The sequence below is a fragment of the Triticum dicoccoides genome, chromosome 5B (genome assembly GCF_002162155.2).
Source record: "Triticum dicoccoides isolate Atlit2015 ecotype Zavitan chromosome 5B, WEW_v2.0, whole genome shotgun sequence".
Taxonomy (NCBI): Eukaryota; Viridiplantae; Streptophyta; class Magnoliopsida; order Poales; family Poaceae; genus Triticum; species Triticum dicoccoides.
In genome coordinates this window covers 403,066,562-403,082,480 of record NC_041389.1, presented here as the reverse complement: position 1 = coordinate 403,082,480, position 15,919 = coordinate 403,066,562, and the positions used below count along the sequence as shown (strand labels likewise).

Below are 15,919 nucleotides of genomic sequence, written 5' to 3'. Positions count from 1 at the left end.
CCCTAGGTCTTCGTGAGCAAGCAAGTTGGATGCACACCCACTTAGTTTCTTTTGTTGAGCTTTCATATACTTATAGCTCTAGTGCATCCATTGCATGGCAATCCCTACTCACTCACATCGATATCTATTGATGGGCATCTCCATAGCCCGTTGATACGCCTAGTTGATGTGAGACTATCTTCTCCTTTTTGTCTTCTCCACAACCACCATTCTATTCCACCTATAGTGCTATGTCCATGGCTCACACTCATGTATTGCGTGAAAGTTGAAAAAGTTTAAGATTATTAAAGTATGAAACAATTGCTTGGCTCGTCATCGGGGTTGTGCATGATTAAATACTTTGTGTGATGAATATAGAGCTTAGCCAGACTATATGATTTTGTAAGGATAACTTTCTTTTAGCCAAGTTATTTTGAGAAGACATGATTGCTTTGATTTGTATGCTTGAAGTATTATTACTTTCATGTTAATATGAACTTTTGTCTTGAATCTTTCGAATCTGAATATTCATGCCACAATTAAGAAGATTTACATTGAAATTATGCCAAAGTATCACTCCGCATTAAAAATTCTTTTTTATCATTTACCTACTCGAGGACGAGCAGGAATTAAGCTTGGGGATGCTTGATACGTCTCCAACGTATCTATAATTTTTGGTTGCTCCATGCTACTTTATCTACTGTTTTGGACTATATTGGGCTTTATTTTCCACTTTTATATTATTTCTGGGACTAACCTATTAACCGGAGGCCCAGCCTAGAATTGCTGTTTTTTGCCTATTTCAGTATTTCGAAGAAACAGAATATCAAACGGAGTCCAAACGGAATGAAACCTTCGGGAACGTGATTTTCTCACCGAACGTGATCCACGAGACTTGGATCCTGCTGCAAGGAACAAAAGAGGCGGTCACGAGGGTGGGAGGTGCGCCCCCCTGCCTCGTGGGCCCCCTGTTGCTCCACCGACGCACTCCTTCCTCATATATATACCTACGTACCCCCGTCAGATCAAATACAGAGCCAAAAACCTAATTCCACCGCCGCAACTTTCTGTATCTGCGAGATCCCATCTTGAGGCCTGTTCCGGAGCTCCGCCGGAGGGGGCATCTACCATGGAGGGCTTCTACATCAACACCATAGCCTCTCCGATGAAGTGTGAGTAGTTTACTTCAGACCTTCGGGTCCATATCTAGTAGCTAGATGGCTTATTGTCTCTTTTTGGATCTCAATACAATGTTCTCCCCCTCTCTTGTGGAGATCTATTCGATGTAATCTTCTTTTTTGCGGTGTGTTTGTTGAGACCGATGAATTGTGGGTTTATGATCTAGCTTATCTATGAATAACATTTGAATCTTCTCTGAATTCTTTTATGTATGATTGAGTTATCTTTGCAAGTCTCTTCGAATTATCCGTTTGGTTTGGCCAACTAGATTGGTAGTTCTTGCAATGAGAGAAGCGTTTAGCTTTGGGTTCAATCTTGCGGTGTCCTTTCCCAGTGACAGCAAGGGCAGCAAGGTACGTATTGTATTGTTGCCATCGAGGATAACAAGATGTTTTTTTATCATATTGCATGAATTTATCCCTCTACATCATGTCATCTTGCTTAAGGCGTTACTCTGTTTTTAACTTAATACTCTAGATGCATGCTGGATAGCGGTCGATGAGTGGAGTAATAGTAGTAGATGCAGAATCGTTTCGATCTACTTGTCTCGGGCGTGATGCCTATACACATGATCGTACCTAGATAACATCATAATTATTCGCTTTTCTATCAATTTCTCAACAGTAATTTGTTCACCCACCGTAGAATACTTATGCTCTTGAGAGAAGCCACTAGTGAAACCTATGGCCCCCGGGTCTATTCTCATCATATCAATCTCCATTACTTTATTACTTGCTTTGTTTTTACTTTGCCTTTTACTTTTCACTTTGCATCTCTATATCAAAAATACCAAAAATATTATTTATCATCTCTATCAGATCTCACCCTCGTAAGTGACCGTGAAGGGATGGACAACCCCTAATCGCGTTGGTTGCGAGTAGCTATCGTTTTGTGTAGGTACGAGGGACTCGTGCGTGATCTCCTACTGGATTGATACCTTGGTTCTCAAAAACTGAGGGAAACACTTACGCTACTTTACTGCATCATCCTCTCCTCTTTGGGGAAATCCAACGCAGTGCTCAAGAGGTAGCAGTGAGCAGCCCCTCTGTATCTGGACGCGTTGTGGCATGCAGTTGGCTATTGCTGTGTCCGGAGCTTATTCCGAACTGGTATTTGGTCTGTATGATCGTTCTGGTGACCATAGTCCCTCGCCGGGGTGTGTCCTTTAGATCCGTAGATGGACCTGGCCGCACCGGCTTGCTTATCCAGATGCTCACGTAGATCGTGCGCTACGCCAGTAGTTGTTCTGTTGCGGTTGTGAAGCGGTACGTCTAGTCTCCTGGTCGTATTATTCTTTGGTGGAACGGCCTCGTCGTCGAATTCTGGCAGTAGCTTGCGTTTGGGATAGCTCTTTGTATGGCGATCATCGCCATATCTTTCTTCGGTGTCTAGCACTTTATTCCATCTGCGATTGAGCGTTTCCTGTGCGGCTTTGAGCCGTTGCTTCTTCTTCTTTAGACTTCTCGCTGTGGCCATAAGCTTTCTGTGGAGGTTATCTCATTCCATGCGTTCTTCCGAAATGATGAATGCATCATCGTCCGGACTGTGTTCTTGTCCTGGGGCGGTTTGATGGACTCGTCCCTCTGGATCATTGTGATCGGGCGTCTGCTCCGAGCTCGGTTCGGCGTGACATGGCTCATCCTGCTCCATCGCTGGGTCCATGTGGTTGTTATTGCCTTCGGAGTTTGCTGGTATGTCGATCCTTCTTGCGCTCTTGTTGCTATTTTTACTGTTGCTGGACTTTGATCGGCGTCTGCGCCGCCGTTTTGGCTTTTGCCCGGGGGGTTTATCTTCCGGATTGCCGCCGTCGTCCTCCTTGGGCATATCCACCATGTATATATCGTGTGACGAGGTGGCCATCCACCGCCCTGCGAGCGGTGGCTCCTGTACTTCTCCTGCATCGTCGTCCATACCGTCGATGTCTTCAGAGTTGAAGTCAAGCACGTCGATTAAATCATCGACCGTGGCAATGAAGTGGGTGGTGGGTGGGCAGCGAATTCCTTCGTCGCCTGCTTCCCACTCAAGCCGGACATAGTTCGGCCCAGAGCCTCCTGGCAAAGAGAGAGACTTTAATGAGTTCAGCATGTCGCCAAAGGGCGAGTGCTGGAAGATGTCTGCAGCGGTAAACTCCATTACCGAAGCCCAACCTGGCTCGGCTGTCTCGAGGATGTGCGGACCGGAACCAACAACCGGATACGAGTCCGGGGGCCCGGGGTCACAGGCCTCCATAGAGGTGGGACCTGTGTTCGGCTCCTCCACCGATGAGTGTGCGGCCTGCGAGGCGGGGTCCACCCCTCTGTCCTTAGGCAACGCAACCTGCTCCGTATTTAGATCCAAGGCTGCTGCGGGGGTGATATCCCGAGCTTCGTCCGATAGCAGGTCTAAGCCGTGCTCATCGTGACTATTCGATACTCCTGGCGCAGGCCCAAATCCATCGAAGATCAAGTCTCCACGAATATCCGCTATGTAGTTCAAGTTTCCGAACCTGACCTGGTGGCCAGGGGCGTAGCTATCCATCTGCTCCAGATGGCCAAGCAAATTGGCCCGTAGTGTGAAGCCGCCGAACACGAAGATCTGTCTGGGGAGAAAAGTCTCCCCCTGGACCGTGTTGTTGACGATTGAAGGCGCCATCAGACTCTGCAGCGACGACACAGAGGAACTCTCAATGAAAGCGCCAATGTCGGTGTCAAAACCGGCGGATCTCGGGTAGGCAGTCCAGATCTATGCATCTTAAGCTGATGGTAACACGAAGCGAGGGACACAATGTTTACCCAGGTTCGGGCCCTCTCGATGGAGGTAAAACCCTACTTCCTGCTTGATTAATATTGAAGATATGAGTAGTACAAGAGTAGATCTACCACGAGATCGTAGAGGCTAAACCCTAAGAGCTAGCTTATGATGGTATGATTGTAATCGTGATCGTCCTTCTAAGGACCAACCTCTCCGGTTTATACAGACACCGGAGAGGGCTAGGGTTTACACGGAGTCGGTTACAAGGAAGGAAACACAATATCCAGATCGCCAAGCTTGCCTTCCACGCAAAGGAGAGTCCCATCCGGACACGGGCCGGAGTCTTGAGTCTTGTATCTTCACGCTTCAATAGTCCGAACGATGTATACAATTTGGCTGTCCGGATACCCCCTAATCCAGGACTCCCTCACCGGACACGATCCTCATATTCAAGATCTTCTATGGAGTATTCAGAGAAGGAACCCGCCTTGCAATGCTGAAGACAATCTGCGTGCCGGACTCATCGTCATTGAAGCCTGGTTCAGGGGCTACTGAGGGAGTCCTGGATTAGGGGGTCCTCGGATAGCCGGACTATATACTTTGGCCGGACTATTGGACTATGAAGATACAAGACTGAAGACTTCGTCCCGTGTCCGCTTGGGACTCTCCTTTGCGTGGAAGGCAAGCTTGGCAATTCGGATATGTAGATTTCCTTCTCTGTAACCGACTCTGTGTAACCCTAGCCCCCTCTGGTGTCTATATAAACCGGAGGGTTTAGTCCGTAGGACAACAACAATCATAATCATAGGCTAGCTTCTAGGGTTTAGCCTCTACGATCTCGTGGTAGATCAACTCTTGTAATACTCATATCATCAAGATCAATCAAGCAGGAAGTAGGGTATTACCTCCATCGAGAGGGCCCGAACCTGGGTAAACATTATGTCCCCCGCCTCCTATTACCATTAGCTTGAGACGCACAGTTCGGGACCCCCTACCCGAGATCCGCCGGTTTTGACACCGACACCCCCCAGCCCTAGTCCAATTTGGTTTGGGATAGGGGGACACGCACCACACCTTGGCCTGCCTCCTCTCTTCCACCACTAGGCCCATGAGGCCCAATAACTTCCCGGGAGGGGGGGGGGTCCGGTAACCCCCGGTACTCCGAAATGACCCGAACCATTCCGGTGTCCGAATGTAACCTTCCAATATATCAATCTTTATGTCTCAACCATTTCGAGACTCCTCGTCATGTCCGTGATCTCATCCGGGACTCCGAACAACCTTCGGTACATCAAATCACATAAACTCACAATACGAATCGTCATCGAACGTTAAGCGTGCGGACCCTATGGGTTTGAGAACTATGTAGACATGACCGAGACACATCTCCGGTCAATAACCAATAGTGGAACCTGGATGCTCATATTGGTTCCTACATATTCTATGAAGATCTTTATTGGTCAAACTGTATAACTACAGACGTTGTTCGCTTTGTCATCGGTATGTTACTTACCCGAGATTCGATCATCGGTATCACCATACCTAGTTCAATCTCGTTACCGGCAAGTCTCTTTGCTCGTTCCGTAATGCATCATCCTGCAACTAACTGGTTAGTCACATTGCTTGCAAGGCTTATAGTGATGTGCATTACCGAGAGGGCCTAGAGATACCTCTCCGACAATCAAAGTGACAAATCCTAATCTCGATCTATGCCAACTCAACCAACACCATCGGAGACACCTATAGAGCATCTTTATAATCACCCAGTTACGTTGTGATGTTTGATAGCACACTAAGTGTTCCTCCGATATTCGGTAGTTGCATAATCTCATAGTCATAGGAACATGTATAAGTCATGAAGAAAGCAATAGCAATAAACTAAACGATCATAGTGCTAAGCTAACGGATGGGTCTTGTCCATCACATCATTCTCTAATGATGTGATCCCGTTCATCAAATGACAACACATGTCTATGGCTAGGAAACTTAACCATCTTTGATTAACGAGCTAGTCAAGTAGAGGCATACTAGGGACACTCTGTTTGTCTATGTATTCACACATGTACTAAGTTTCTGGTTAATACAATTATAGCATGAATAATAAACATTTATCATGATATAAGGAAATATAAATAACAACTTTATTATTGCCTCTAGGGCATATTTCCTTCAATCACGTGGTGTCTCAGCACGACGAACTGTAGCAACAGTGCATACTTAGAGAGAACACTTATACCTTGAAATTTAGTGAGGGATCACCTTATAATGCTACCATCGAACTAAGCAAAATAAGATGCATAAAAGATAAACATCACATGTAATCAAAATATGTGACATGATATGTCCATCATCATCTTGTGCCTTTGATCTCCATCTCCAAAGCACCATCATGATCTCCATCGTCACCAGCTAGACACCTTGTCTTGACCATATCACATCACAACATGCCCTGCAAAAACAAGTTAGACGTCCTCTACTTTGTTGTTGCAAGTTTTACGTGGCTGCTACAAGCTTCTAGCAAGAACCGTTCTTACCTACGCATCAAAACCACAACGATTTTTCATCAAGTGTGTTGTTTTAACCTTCAACAAGGACCGGGCGTAGTCAAACTCGATTCAACTAAAGTTGGAGAAACCGACACCCACCAGCCACCTATGTGCGAAGCACGTCGGTAGAACTAGTCTCATGAATGTGGTCATGTAATGTCGGTCTGGGCCGCTTCATCCAACAATACCGCCGAATCAAAGTAAGTCGTTGTTGGTAAGCAGTATGACTATTATCGCCCACAACTCGTAGTGTTCTACTCATGCATATAACATCTACGCATAGACCTGGCTCGGATGCCACTGTTGGGGAACGTAGTAATTCAAAAAAAAATCTTACGATCATGCAAGATCTATCTAGGAGATGCATAGCAATGAGACGGGAGAGTGTGTCCACGTAACCTCGTAGACCGAAAGCGGAAGTGTTTGGTAACGCAGTTGATGTAGTCAAACGTCTTCGTGATCCAACCAATCCAAGTACCGAGCATACGGCACCTCCGCGCTCAGCACACGTTCAGCTCGTTGACGTCCCTCGAGCTCTTGATCCAGTTGAGGACGAGGGAGAGTTCCGTCAGCACGACGGCATGGTGACAATGATGATGAAGTTACCAGCGCAGGGCTTTGCCTAAGCACTATGACGATATTGTCGAGGTGTGTAACTGTGGAGGAGGGCACCGCACACGGCTAAGAGAAGACTTGGTGTGCCTTTGGGGGGGCCCCCTCCCACATATATAAAGGAGGGGGGAGGAGGTGGCCGGCCCAAGGGGCCTAGTCCTAGTAGGATTCCCTCTCCTTTTTTTCCTTTTTCCGGAGAAGCAAAGAGGGACAAATAGAAGGAGTACGAGAGGGGAAGGGGGGGCGCCACCCCCACCCCTTGTCCAATTCGGATTGGCAAGGGGGGCGTGCGCCACCTCCTTGGCCGGCCCTCTCTCCTCCACTAAGGCCCAAGTATGGCCCACTAACTTTCGGGGGGGTCCGGTAACCCCCGGTACTCCGAAACTCATCCGATACTTTCCGAAACCATTCCGGTCTTCGAATGTAACCTTCCAATATATGAATCTTTATGCCTCACCATTTCGGGACTCCTCGTCACGTCCGTGATCTCATCCGGGACTCTGAACAAACTTCGGTCATCAAATCACATAACTCATAATACGAATCGTCATCGAACGTTAAGCGTGCGGACCCTACGGGTTCGAGAACTATGTAGACATGACCGAGACACATCTCCGGTTAATAACCAATAGCGAAACCTGGATGATCATATTGGTTCCTACATATTCTACGAAGATCTTTATCGGTCAAACCGCATAACAACATATGTTGTTCCCTTTGTCATCGGTATGTTACTTGCCCAAGATCCGATCGTCGGTATCATCATACCTAGTTCAATCTCATTACCGGCAAGTCTCTTTACTCTTTTCGTATTGCATCATCCCACAACTAACTCATTAGTCACATTGCTTGCAAGGCTTATAGTGATGTGCATTACCGAGAGGGCCCAGAGATACCTCTCTGATACTCGGAGTGACAAATCCTAATCTTGATCTATGCCAACTCAACAAACACCTTCGAAGACACCTGTAGAGCATCTTTATAATCACCCAGTTACGTTGTGACGTTTGATAGCACACAAGGTGTTCCTCCGGTATTCGGGAGTTGCATAATCTCATAGTCTGAGGAACATGTATAAGTCATGAAGAAAGCAATAGCAATAAAACTAAACGATCATTTATGTTAAGCTAACGGATGGGTCTTGTCCATCACATCATTCTCTAATGATGTGATCCTGTTCATAAAATGACAACACATGTCTATGGTCAGGAAACATAACCATCTTTGATAAACAAGCTAGTCAAGTAGAGGCATACTAGGGACACTCTGTTTGTCTATGTATTCGCACATGTACTAAGTTTCCGGTTAATACAATTCTAACATGAATAATAAACATTTATGATGATATAAGGAAATATAAATAACAACTTTATTATTGCCTCTAGGGCATATTTCCTTCAGCAACACCACTATCGCGCGAAAACTAGCATTGCCCCTTGTTGCTAGGAACCCCGACGGGAGCCCTTGACGGGTTAGGTCTGGGCGCCACAAAATCTGGCCACCATCAACCGATGGGAAGCCAAAAGAGGAAACAGTAAGCACCTCCCCGTGAGCATGGAAGGGGGTTGCTAGCCAGATCTACTAGGACACCGTCCCTAAAGAGTAAGCATTGCACCTTCGCCTAAGCGACCACCAGAGCTGCCATTGAGGGATGAAGGTGTGGCCACTCATCGAAGACGCAGGGAGCCGCACAAGCGTTGGAGGCGCGAAGCTCCCCCACCAAGACAACACGCCACTTCATGAGAAGCTGCCCGATCATCACCGTCGGCCGCACGAGCTTAGGCTAATGGCATCTAGAGAAAGGAAGGAGGAGAGTGAGCTCGGGCTATGGCTACTTGATAATTCACAAGTGCAGGGGATCTATCATAGCCTTTTCGATAAGTAAGAGTGTCAAACCCAATGAGGAGCGGAAGGAATTGGTTGATGGAAACTAGGAATAGTTAATTGTAAAGCTCCAAAGAGAGTTTGATGGTTTGTTTGAAAGCAAGATTAATCGCAAGAAGGTAGACTGTAAAAAAAAAGTGCAACGTTGTAGCGAGAGTCCAATCCTTAATTGTGGCAAGGACAAGCCAATGGTTTTACTTATAGGAATCAAGTCATTCTCGAGGACATACAAGAGTTTCACCAAGTGGCTTTCATCAAGCTTCATTCAGTCACCGCTCATTGCTTTTGATAATTTGTTGTGCGGTGGAATCTATGATAATGTATTGTTCTCACTTGAACAAACAACACACTTATGATTATACCCTCGATACAAGAATCCGCAAATACAAGATAATAATTAAGATAACATCTAACCATAACCATAAACTTTGGGATTCCAACAACCCATCATACAATAGTTCATAAACTAGGGTTTTGTAATTTCTGTCACTCCAGCCACCCATCCATGGACAAAGTAATCACAAAATGATCTCCTTTAGTCCTTAAAAGTGAAGTGATATGCAGTCGATGTTCACACATCACTACTAGATAATTACACCACAACATAATATCAAAACACTGAACTTGATTCAACTTCTCAAGATTACTAGCATTAATGTTTATCCCATGCCCTCAAGAACATCACTGACTAATCACAACACATGGTTAAATATATGAATTACAATCTGAACAAATGAATTCGTTCACCAATAGGACTTCTAAGCATCAACTACATGGAGGAATAAACTCCAGAAACTATACTCAGCAAAGTATCTGAGACAAAAATTTCACATTTCGGAAAGTCAGTGTTGAGGCAGTTGAAGGAGATGACGATGCTGATGAAGATGTTGATGGAGATGATGATCCAATGATGATCGAAGTGTTGGTGAAGACAATGTCTTCAAATTCATGAATCTTCGGCAGAATCAACCCGTCGGATGTCCAAAGTGGTCTGCCTCGTAGAGACGGCGGAAAAATCCCGCAAATTCCTTATTGTAGTTTTCGATCAGAGGAAAAATATAGGCGGTGGACATGGGCCCCCGTGCGGGCAGGGGCCCGCCTGGCCACGACGCTTGGGAGCCCTATGGCCCCCCTCTGGCCCACCTTCGGGATCCTGGCTTCTTCTCTTCCGAAAGATTTTCTGGAATTTTTCTTGGAATTTTTGGAGCTTCAGAAAAATTTCTTTTTCTTCTGGTACATTTTGTTTATAATTTCATGTTGTCCGGTATTTTTCCGAGAATTTGCGTGCAAATTGAAGAAAAAACACATTAGAACCGAGAAGTAATGTGTAAAAATATAATTGTTAACGAGTAAATTATAATAAGAAGCAGTGATGCAAAATGAGTGCATCACAGCTAGGTCCGTCCGAGCCGCAATGAGAACAATGGGTCTTATCCCCTCTCAAGGTCTTTGTGTTTGAAGCTGGGCATCGGCAATCGGGGTTGATGGAAGATGGCGGTGTTGGCGTTGGGGCTTTTCCGGCAACATGACGAGGTTGAGTGTTGTCGTAGACACGGCAGTGGTTTTGGTAGTCGAAGGCGTATATGTGGGACTGCCTCGGTTTGTTTGATGTTGTGAAGTCGAAGATCCGATGACGGAGTCACGGTTGCGACGATGAACATTGACAGGTGGTCTTCCCTGGGGCTAGCCTTGAATAGTTCTTCATAGGTCTCCGCCAGAGCCGAGGCTATTTTGTTCTCTCCGTAGGTGGCTGAGTTCCGGCGCAGATCTTCGTTTGACCCGCGGTGTGGGCTGAGCGGTGAAGTCCATATCGCTTGCTCAGTCACGGATGGGGCCTGACTGCACTGCACGGAGATATTTTACAACAAATGCGTATCATGAATCGTGACGCACACTACAGATGAAAAAGAAATTACAGGAGAGAAACCGAGACACTAAATATAGCCGACATAGTGTACAGTTGGACACAGGTCGGCCGGAATGCCGATTTAAATGCGTCAGAGCTGCCGGATAGCCGGAGCGACGTACTTACTATGTGCCGCAAAACCACCCTTGAGCCTGCCTGCCCACCGGTTGCCAGAGTACACTACAGAGACACCTTTGTCACACCTCACACGCTCTCGCGTTTCTTATCGCGCCCAAAAAAGCTCGTAACGCAAGCACTTTGGTTTGTCCCTTCATTTCCTCGAGACAAAAAACGGAAACAAAGCGTGACGCTATGGACGGACGCATCACGCGAGGCGGAACGCAGCCGCACATCGCGTTGGGCACACCCAACAACACAAGGACAAGGAGCAGCAGGAGCCTCGCTCGGTCACATGCCCGGCTCGCTCCAAAAGCAGCTTTGACGGCCATCCTAATCGCCCTCCATAGCGCATTTACACGTTACACTAGCCCGTTCCCGTGCCCGGACCCCAAACACAAACTGTACTGTACTGTATCTTGTAGGGTTGGGTCCTCGTAGGTCGTAGCAGCTATCATCGCTCACTCGGAGGCACGTACTCTGCCGTGTCACAACCACGCACGAAGCCCAGTCTTGTGATAAACACATGACTGTACTGCTACCACTAGTAGTAGTAGTACGTGCACTGACTCGGGATTTCTTTTTTTTTCGAAGACACGCAAATTGTGTACCTTACCTTTATAGAAGGAGAGAAATAGAACATACAATAATGTCTACCACTCTTTGCGAACAACGAAGACGACCGACTCGGGATTTCACTTTGGCGCGAAAGAGAGAGGCACGGTGACCAACTGATTGTTTACCCATCGTCCCGGGGTGAAAAAAGGGATCCAGCCGCTTCGATCGTCGCTGTCGGGTAGCGCGTCAGCTGACACGGCCGTTATAAGTAGGGAGCACCGTCCGCCAGCTACTAGTACCATCTCACCACCACCCTCCTCCCTCCCTCCCTCCCCCACTCCGCCCGCAAAGCTCCCCCGCCTCCTCCTTCACTGTGCCGCCCGTGCTTCCCCTCCGCTCCCCGCGCCGATCCAAAGCCCAGACCCTCGCCTTGATCCGCATCTCGCCATGTGCGGCGGAGCCATCCTCGCGGGCTTCATCCCGCCGTCGGCGGCCGCCGCGGCGGCCAAGGCGGCGGCAGCCAAGAAGAAGCAGCAGCAGCAGCAGCGCAGCGTGACGGCCGACTCGCTCTGGCCGGGCCTGCGGAAGAAGCCGGCCGAAGAGGAGGACTTCGAGGCCGACTTCCGCGACTTCGAGCGGGACTCCAACGACGACGACGACGCGGTCCAGGAGGTCCCCCCACCGCCGGCCACGGCGGGCTTCGCCTTCGCCGCCGCGGCCGAGGTCGCGCTCCCGGCTCCGACCCGCCTAGGTGAGACACGGCGACCACATTCAACTTGCCTTCCTCCTCTTCTCTTTCCCTTTATTTATTTACGAGGGCAAAAGATACCCCCGCCTGCTTTGCGTCGACGTTGAGGACAAAGATGTTCTACAGTATCTGCCCAACGAATCCACTTCCGATGGCAGGGCCTGGTACTAGATTTAATCTTTGGTATGAGGGATAAATTTCGCTTGTTTCTCCAAATCTGACTAATTCTAGTGCGTGAGATCCTAGCCAGTGGGGATTTTGGTAGACAAACTCTGTCTTAGAACCTGCTATTTATTTTTAACACTGGAATGTTGTTGTTTTCGCGAGAAACCCTAAATTGTTTTAGGATAGTAAGCCAGTAAGGTGGGGGATTAATGAGCTTCGAATGTAGTTGAGTTTTTGTGGTTGTTGAGTGTATTTGTGCGTCTCCATAACTAATCATGGGGTTTGGTTTCGTAACCTTCAGACTTGTATTATGATTTTATTAGGATTAACCTATCTCTGGTGATGCTCTTATAACATGTCTTTCTATGGTAAAAAAAATCACTATATTAATTTTTACATTTTCTTGTTAAATTTTCATTGATGTATTGCCATCTTGAAGTTTAGATGTATGCCTTATTGCCCTTCCAGGGATCCCCGAAAATAATAATTTTGTACTACCTCATTTCAGTTTCTTCGATCCATATAAATAAAAGAATCTTGTTACTTCAAATTCACACCAGCTTAATTCTTTTCCCCCCGAGGAAACACATTAGCCTAATTTTGATGTTAATGAAAACACATCATAGATACTCCCTCCATCCGAAAATACTTGTCTTCAAAATGGACAAAAAGGGATGTATGTAAAACTAAAATACATCTAGATACATATTCTTAACAAAAACTAATTCTGATGTAAATGAAAACATATTCTTAACGACATGCTATTTTTTATATATCATGGATATCATATTGCTGGATGATACTTCAAACATGATAGCCGTGAGAAATGAAGAAAATTACTATCTATTGCTAATCGTAGACCAATCAATTATTTCTATAAACTCAAAGATGTTGTTCCTAGTAGCATCTTGTCTGTTACTTATATATGTCCGCTATAGGCATGTCGTTCCCAAGGTTAATTGATATTTCTACACTATGCTCATACTTTTTCTGAGAGACAGTATGCTCATACTCTATGTCAGAAGGAAACACAATTCTGATCTCAACATTTTCATTACCGGTTAATGCTCTCCAATTTAATTTTCCAATATAACTATTTATCTTAGAGATGTATTTTGGAACTGGAAACTATTATTCCAATTCTAGTAAAAAAAATTCTGTCCTTATATGGGACATAAGGAAGAATTTCAGGTCAAACATATGAATTCATCTCTTGTACGACTAGAGTAAAATGTACTGTTAGTATGGGTGCACTTGTTAGAAATAAGCAGATATCAGGGTAGCGTAAAAATTCTGAATGATTTTATTTTCGGCAACTCATTTGCTAATTGGATTGTTGCACCACCAGTTTCCTATTCAAGTTATCTTGTTGGGATGTATTACTAAGTATAAAAACATTATTGTAGATGCTATTCAACATGATGGACCTGCTGCCAAATCAGTGAAGCGCGTTCGGAAGAATCAGTACAGAGGGATCCGCCAGCGTCCCTGGGGGAAATGGGCAGCTGAAATCCGTGACCCTAGCAAGGGTGTCCGGGTTTGGCTCGGGACATACGACACTGCTGAGGAGGCAGCCAGGGCATATGATGCTGAAGCCCGCAAGATCCGCGGCAAGAAGGCCAAGGTCAATTTTCCTGAGGAAGCTCCAGCTGTTCAGAAGTCCACCCTGAAGCCAACTGCTGCTAAATCAGCAAAGCTGGCTCCACCTCCGAAGGCCTGCGAGGATGAGCCTTTCAATCATCTGAGCAGAGGAGACAATGATTTGTTCGCGATGTTTGCCTTCAATGACAAGAAGGTTTCTGCAAAGCCAGCTGAAAGTGTGGATTCCCTTCTTCCAGTGAAACCTCTTGTGCCCACTGAGACATTCGGGATGAACATGCTCTCTGACCAGAGCAGCAATTCATTTGGCTCCACTGACTTTGGGTGGGACGACGAGGCCATGACCCCAGACTACACATCCGTCTTCGTTCCGAATGCTGCTGCCATGCCGGCATACGGCGAGCCTGCTTACCTGCAAGGTGGAGCTCCAAAGAGAATGAGGAACAACTTTGGTGTAGCCGTGCTGCCTCAGGGAAATGGTGCACAAGACATCCCTGCTTTTGACCATGAGATGAAGTACTCGTTGCCTTATGTCGAGAGCAGCTCGGACGGATCGATGGACAGCCTTCTGCTGAATGGTGCGATGCAGGACGGGGCAAGCAGTGGGGATCTCTGGAGCCTTGATGAGCTCTTCATGGCGGCTGGTGGTTATTGATGGTTCTTGTCAGTGTGGTCTGCGGATAGCACAAATGTAAGCCATCCATACTGCATATGGTTTCGTTCTCTTCCATGATTTTCTTGCGCAAAATACAACTGTTGTTCTTAAATGGTCTTAACTTTGGGTTCATTGCCAGATCCCTTGCATGTGGCCAAGATGAAGAAGTGGTGGTGCATGTGGCCAGGATGAAGGATAGGTTGCATCTGTTATGCTTGGTAGCGGATCAAACCCTAGCTATGCTAAAGACTGTATGCTGCTAGCAGTGGAACCGTATGTCATGTTTATAAGTATTTTGTTGTTGTATATCGCCTCTATGATTGGGTGCATGTTGGAGACTGGAGTTTAATAAATAAATACCTTGGTACTTATATTGTTAAGTACTATCTACAATGGCGTTTTGCTGAGTGCTTAGCTTTCGCTTTCTGTGAGACATCTGAAATCCAGAGAGATCTAAGACCAGATCAACAAGCTCACATATTAAATGGTTCTGTCTTAACTCAGCTGTTTGTTGAGAACGATTAGTGCCATGTTCCAGCATTAGGTTTTGATTGGTAGGCGGCCACACTTGTGGACGCAGATTAAATACTGCAGCTGACTGTATCTGGGACGAGTGCGACCTGAAAAACTGATTCTAAAGATGATCGTTTGCACACTGGATTTGGTCCCTGGTTTTGCTTTATTTATCATACTCTTTAGCGCTCCTGCAACCAACAATTAGCTTGCATCACCGTCTTTGATTTTCCTAGGGGAAAAGTCGGCATCAAGTTGCATATATAACTGTTAGCGCATCCTTTTCATCGTACATGCTTCGCGATGCAGCTTCTTTGCAAGTAGCAATATTTGTGGGGAAATGCAGGCCCCAGGCCGGGTCTAATTCATCTCCGATTATTTCCCCAAGATTTGCTTCCGCCACCGATCGAGAAATCTAGGGTGCAAATTGGCCTACTTGGATGTGCTGTCATGGAATCATACATGATACATGGATGGTCCCTGGAATTATTCATCATCGCCATGGTGAGTGTCAGTGACAGAGACCGCATGTCCAGTTCCATTGCGTTTTAAGGTTCCCACACAAGTGGGCTCACACAAAGTCAAGCAAGCTTTTATTAACCTTGCATGATGAGCACAATAATTTGTGCCAAGTACCGCACCTTAAGGATTATATCTTGCAAGATTCAGGAGCTGGAACCCAGGGCAGGGCAGTTTCAGTTTCCTATCACTGTAATTTGAACCTAAGA

The 15,919-nt window shown here is 46.3% G+C and overlaps 1 protein-coding gene across 1 annotated transcript; it reads left to right on the top strand.

Moving 5' to 3' along the window:
* The first annotated feature begins 11,824 nt into the window (after window positions 1-11,824).
* LOC119309504 (ethylene-responsive transcription factor 1-like) lies at window positions 11,825-15,068 on the top strand. The gene is made up of 3 exons (XM_037585496.1): window positions 11,825-12,262; window positions 13,831-14,714; window positions 14,818-15,068. Exons 1-2 carry the CDS (start codon window positions 11,959-11,961, stop codon window positions 14,676-14,678), a joined length of 1,152 nt encoding a protein of 383 aa, XP_037441393.1. The 5' UTR covers window positions 11,825-11,958; the 3' UTR covers window positions 14,679-14,714; window positions 14,818-15,068.
* The last annotated feature ends 851 nt before the right edge of the window (window positions 15,069-15,919 follow it).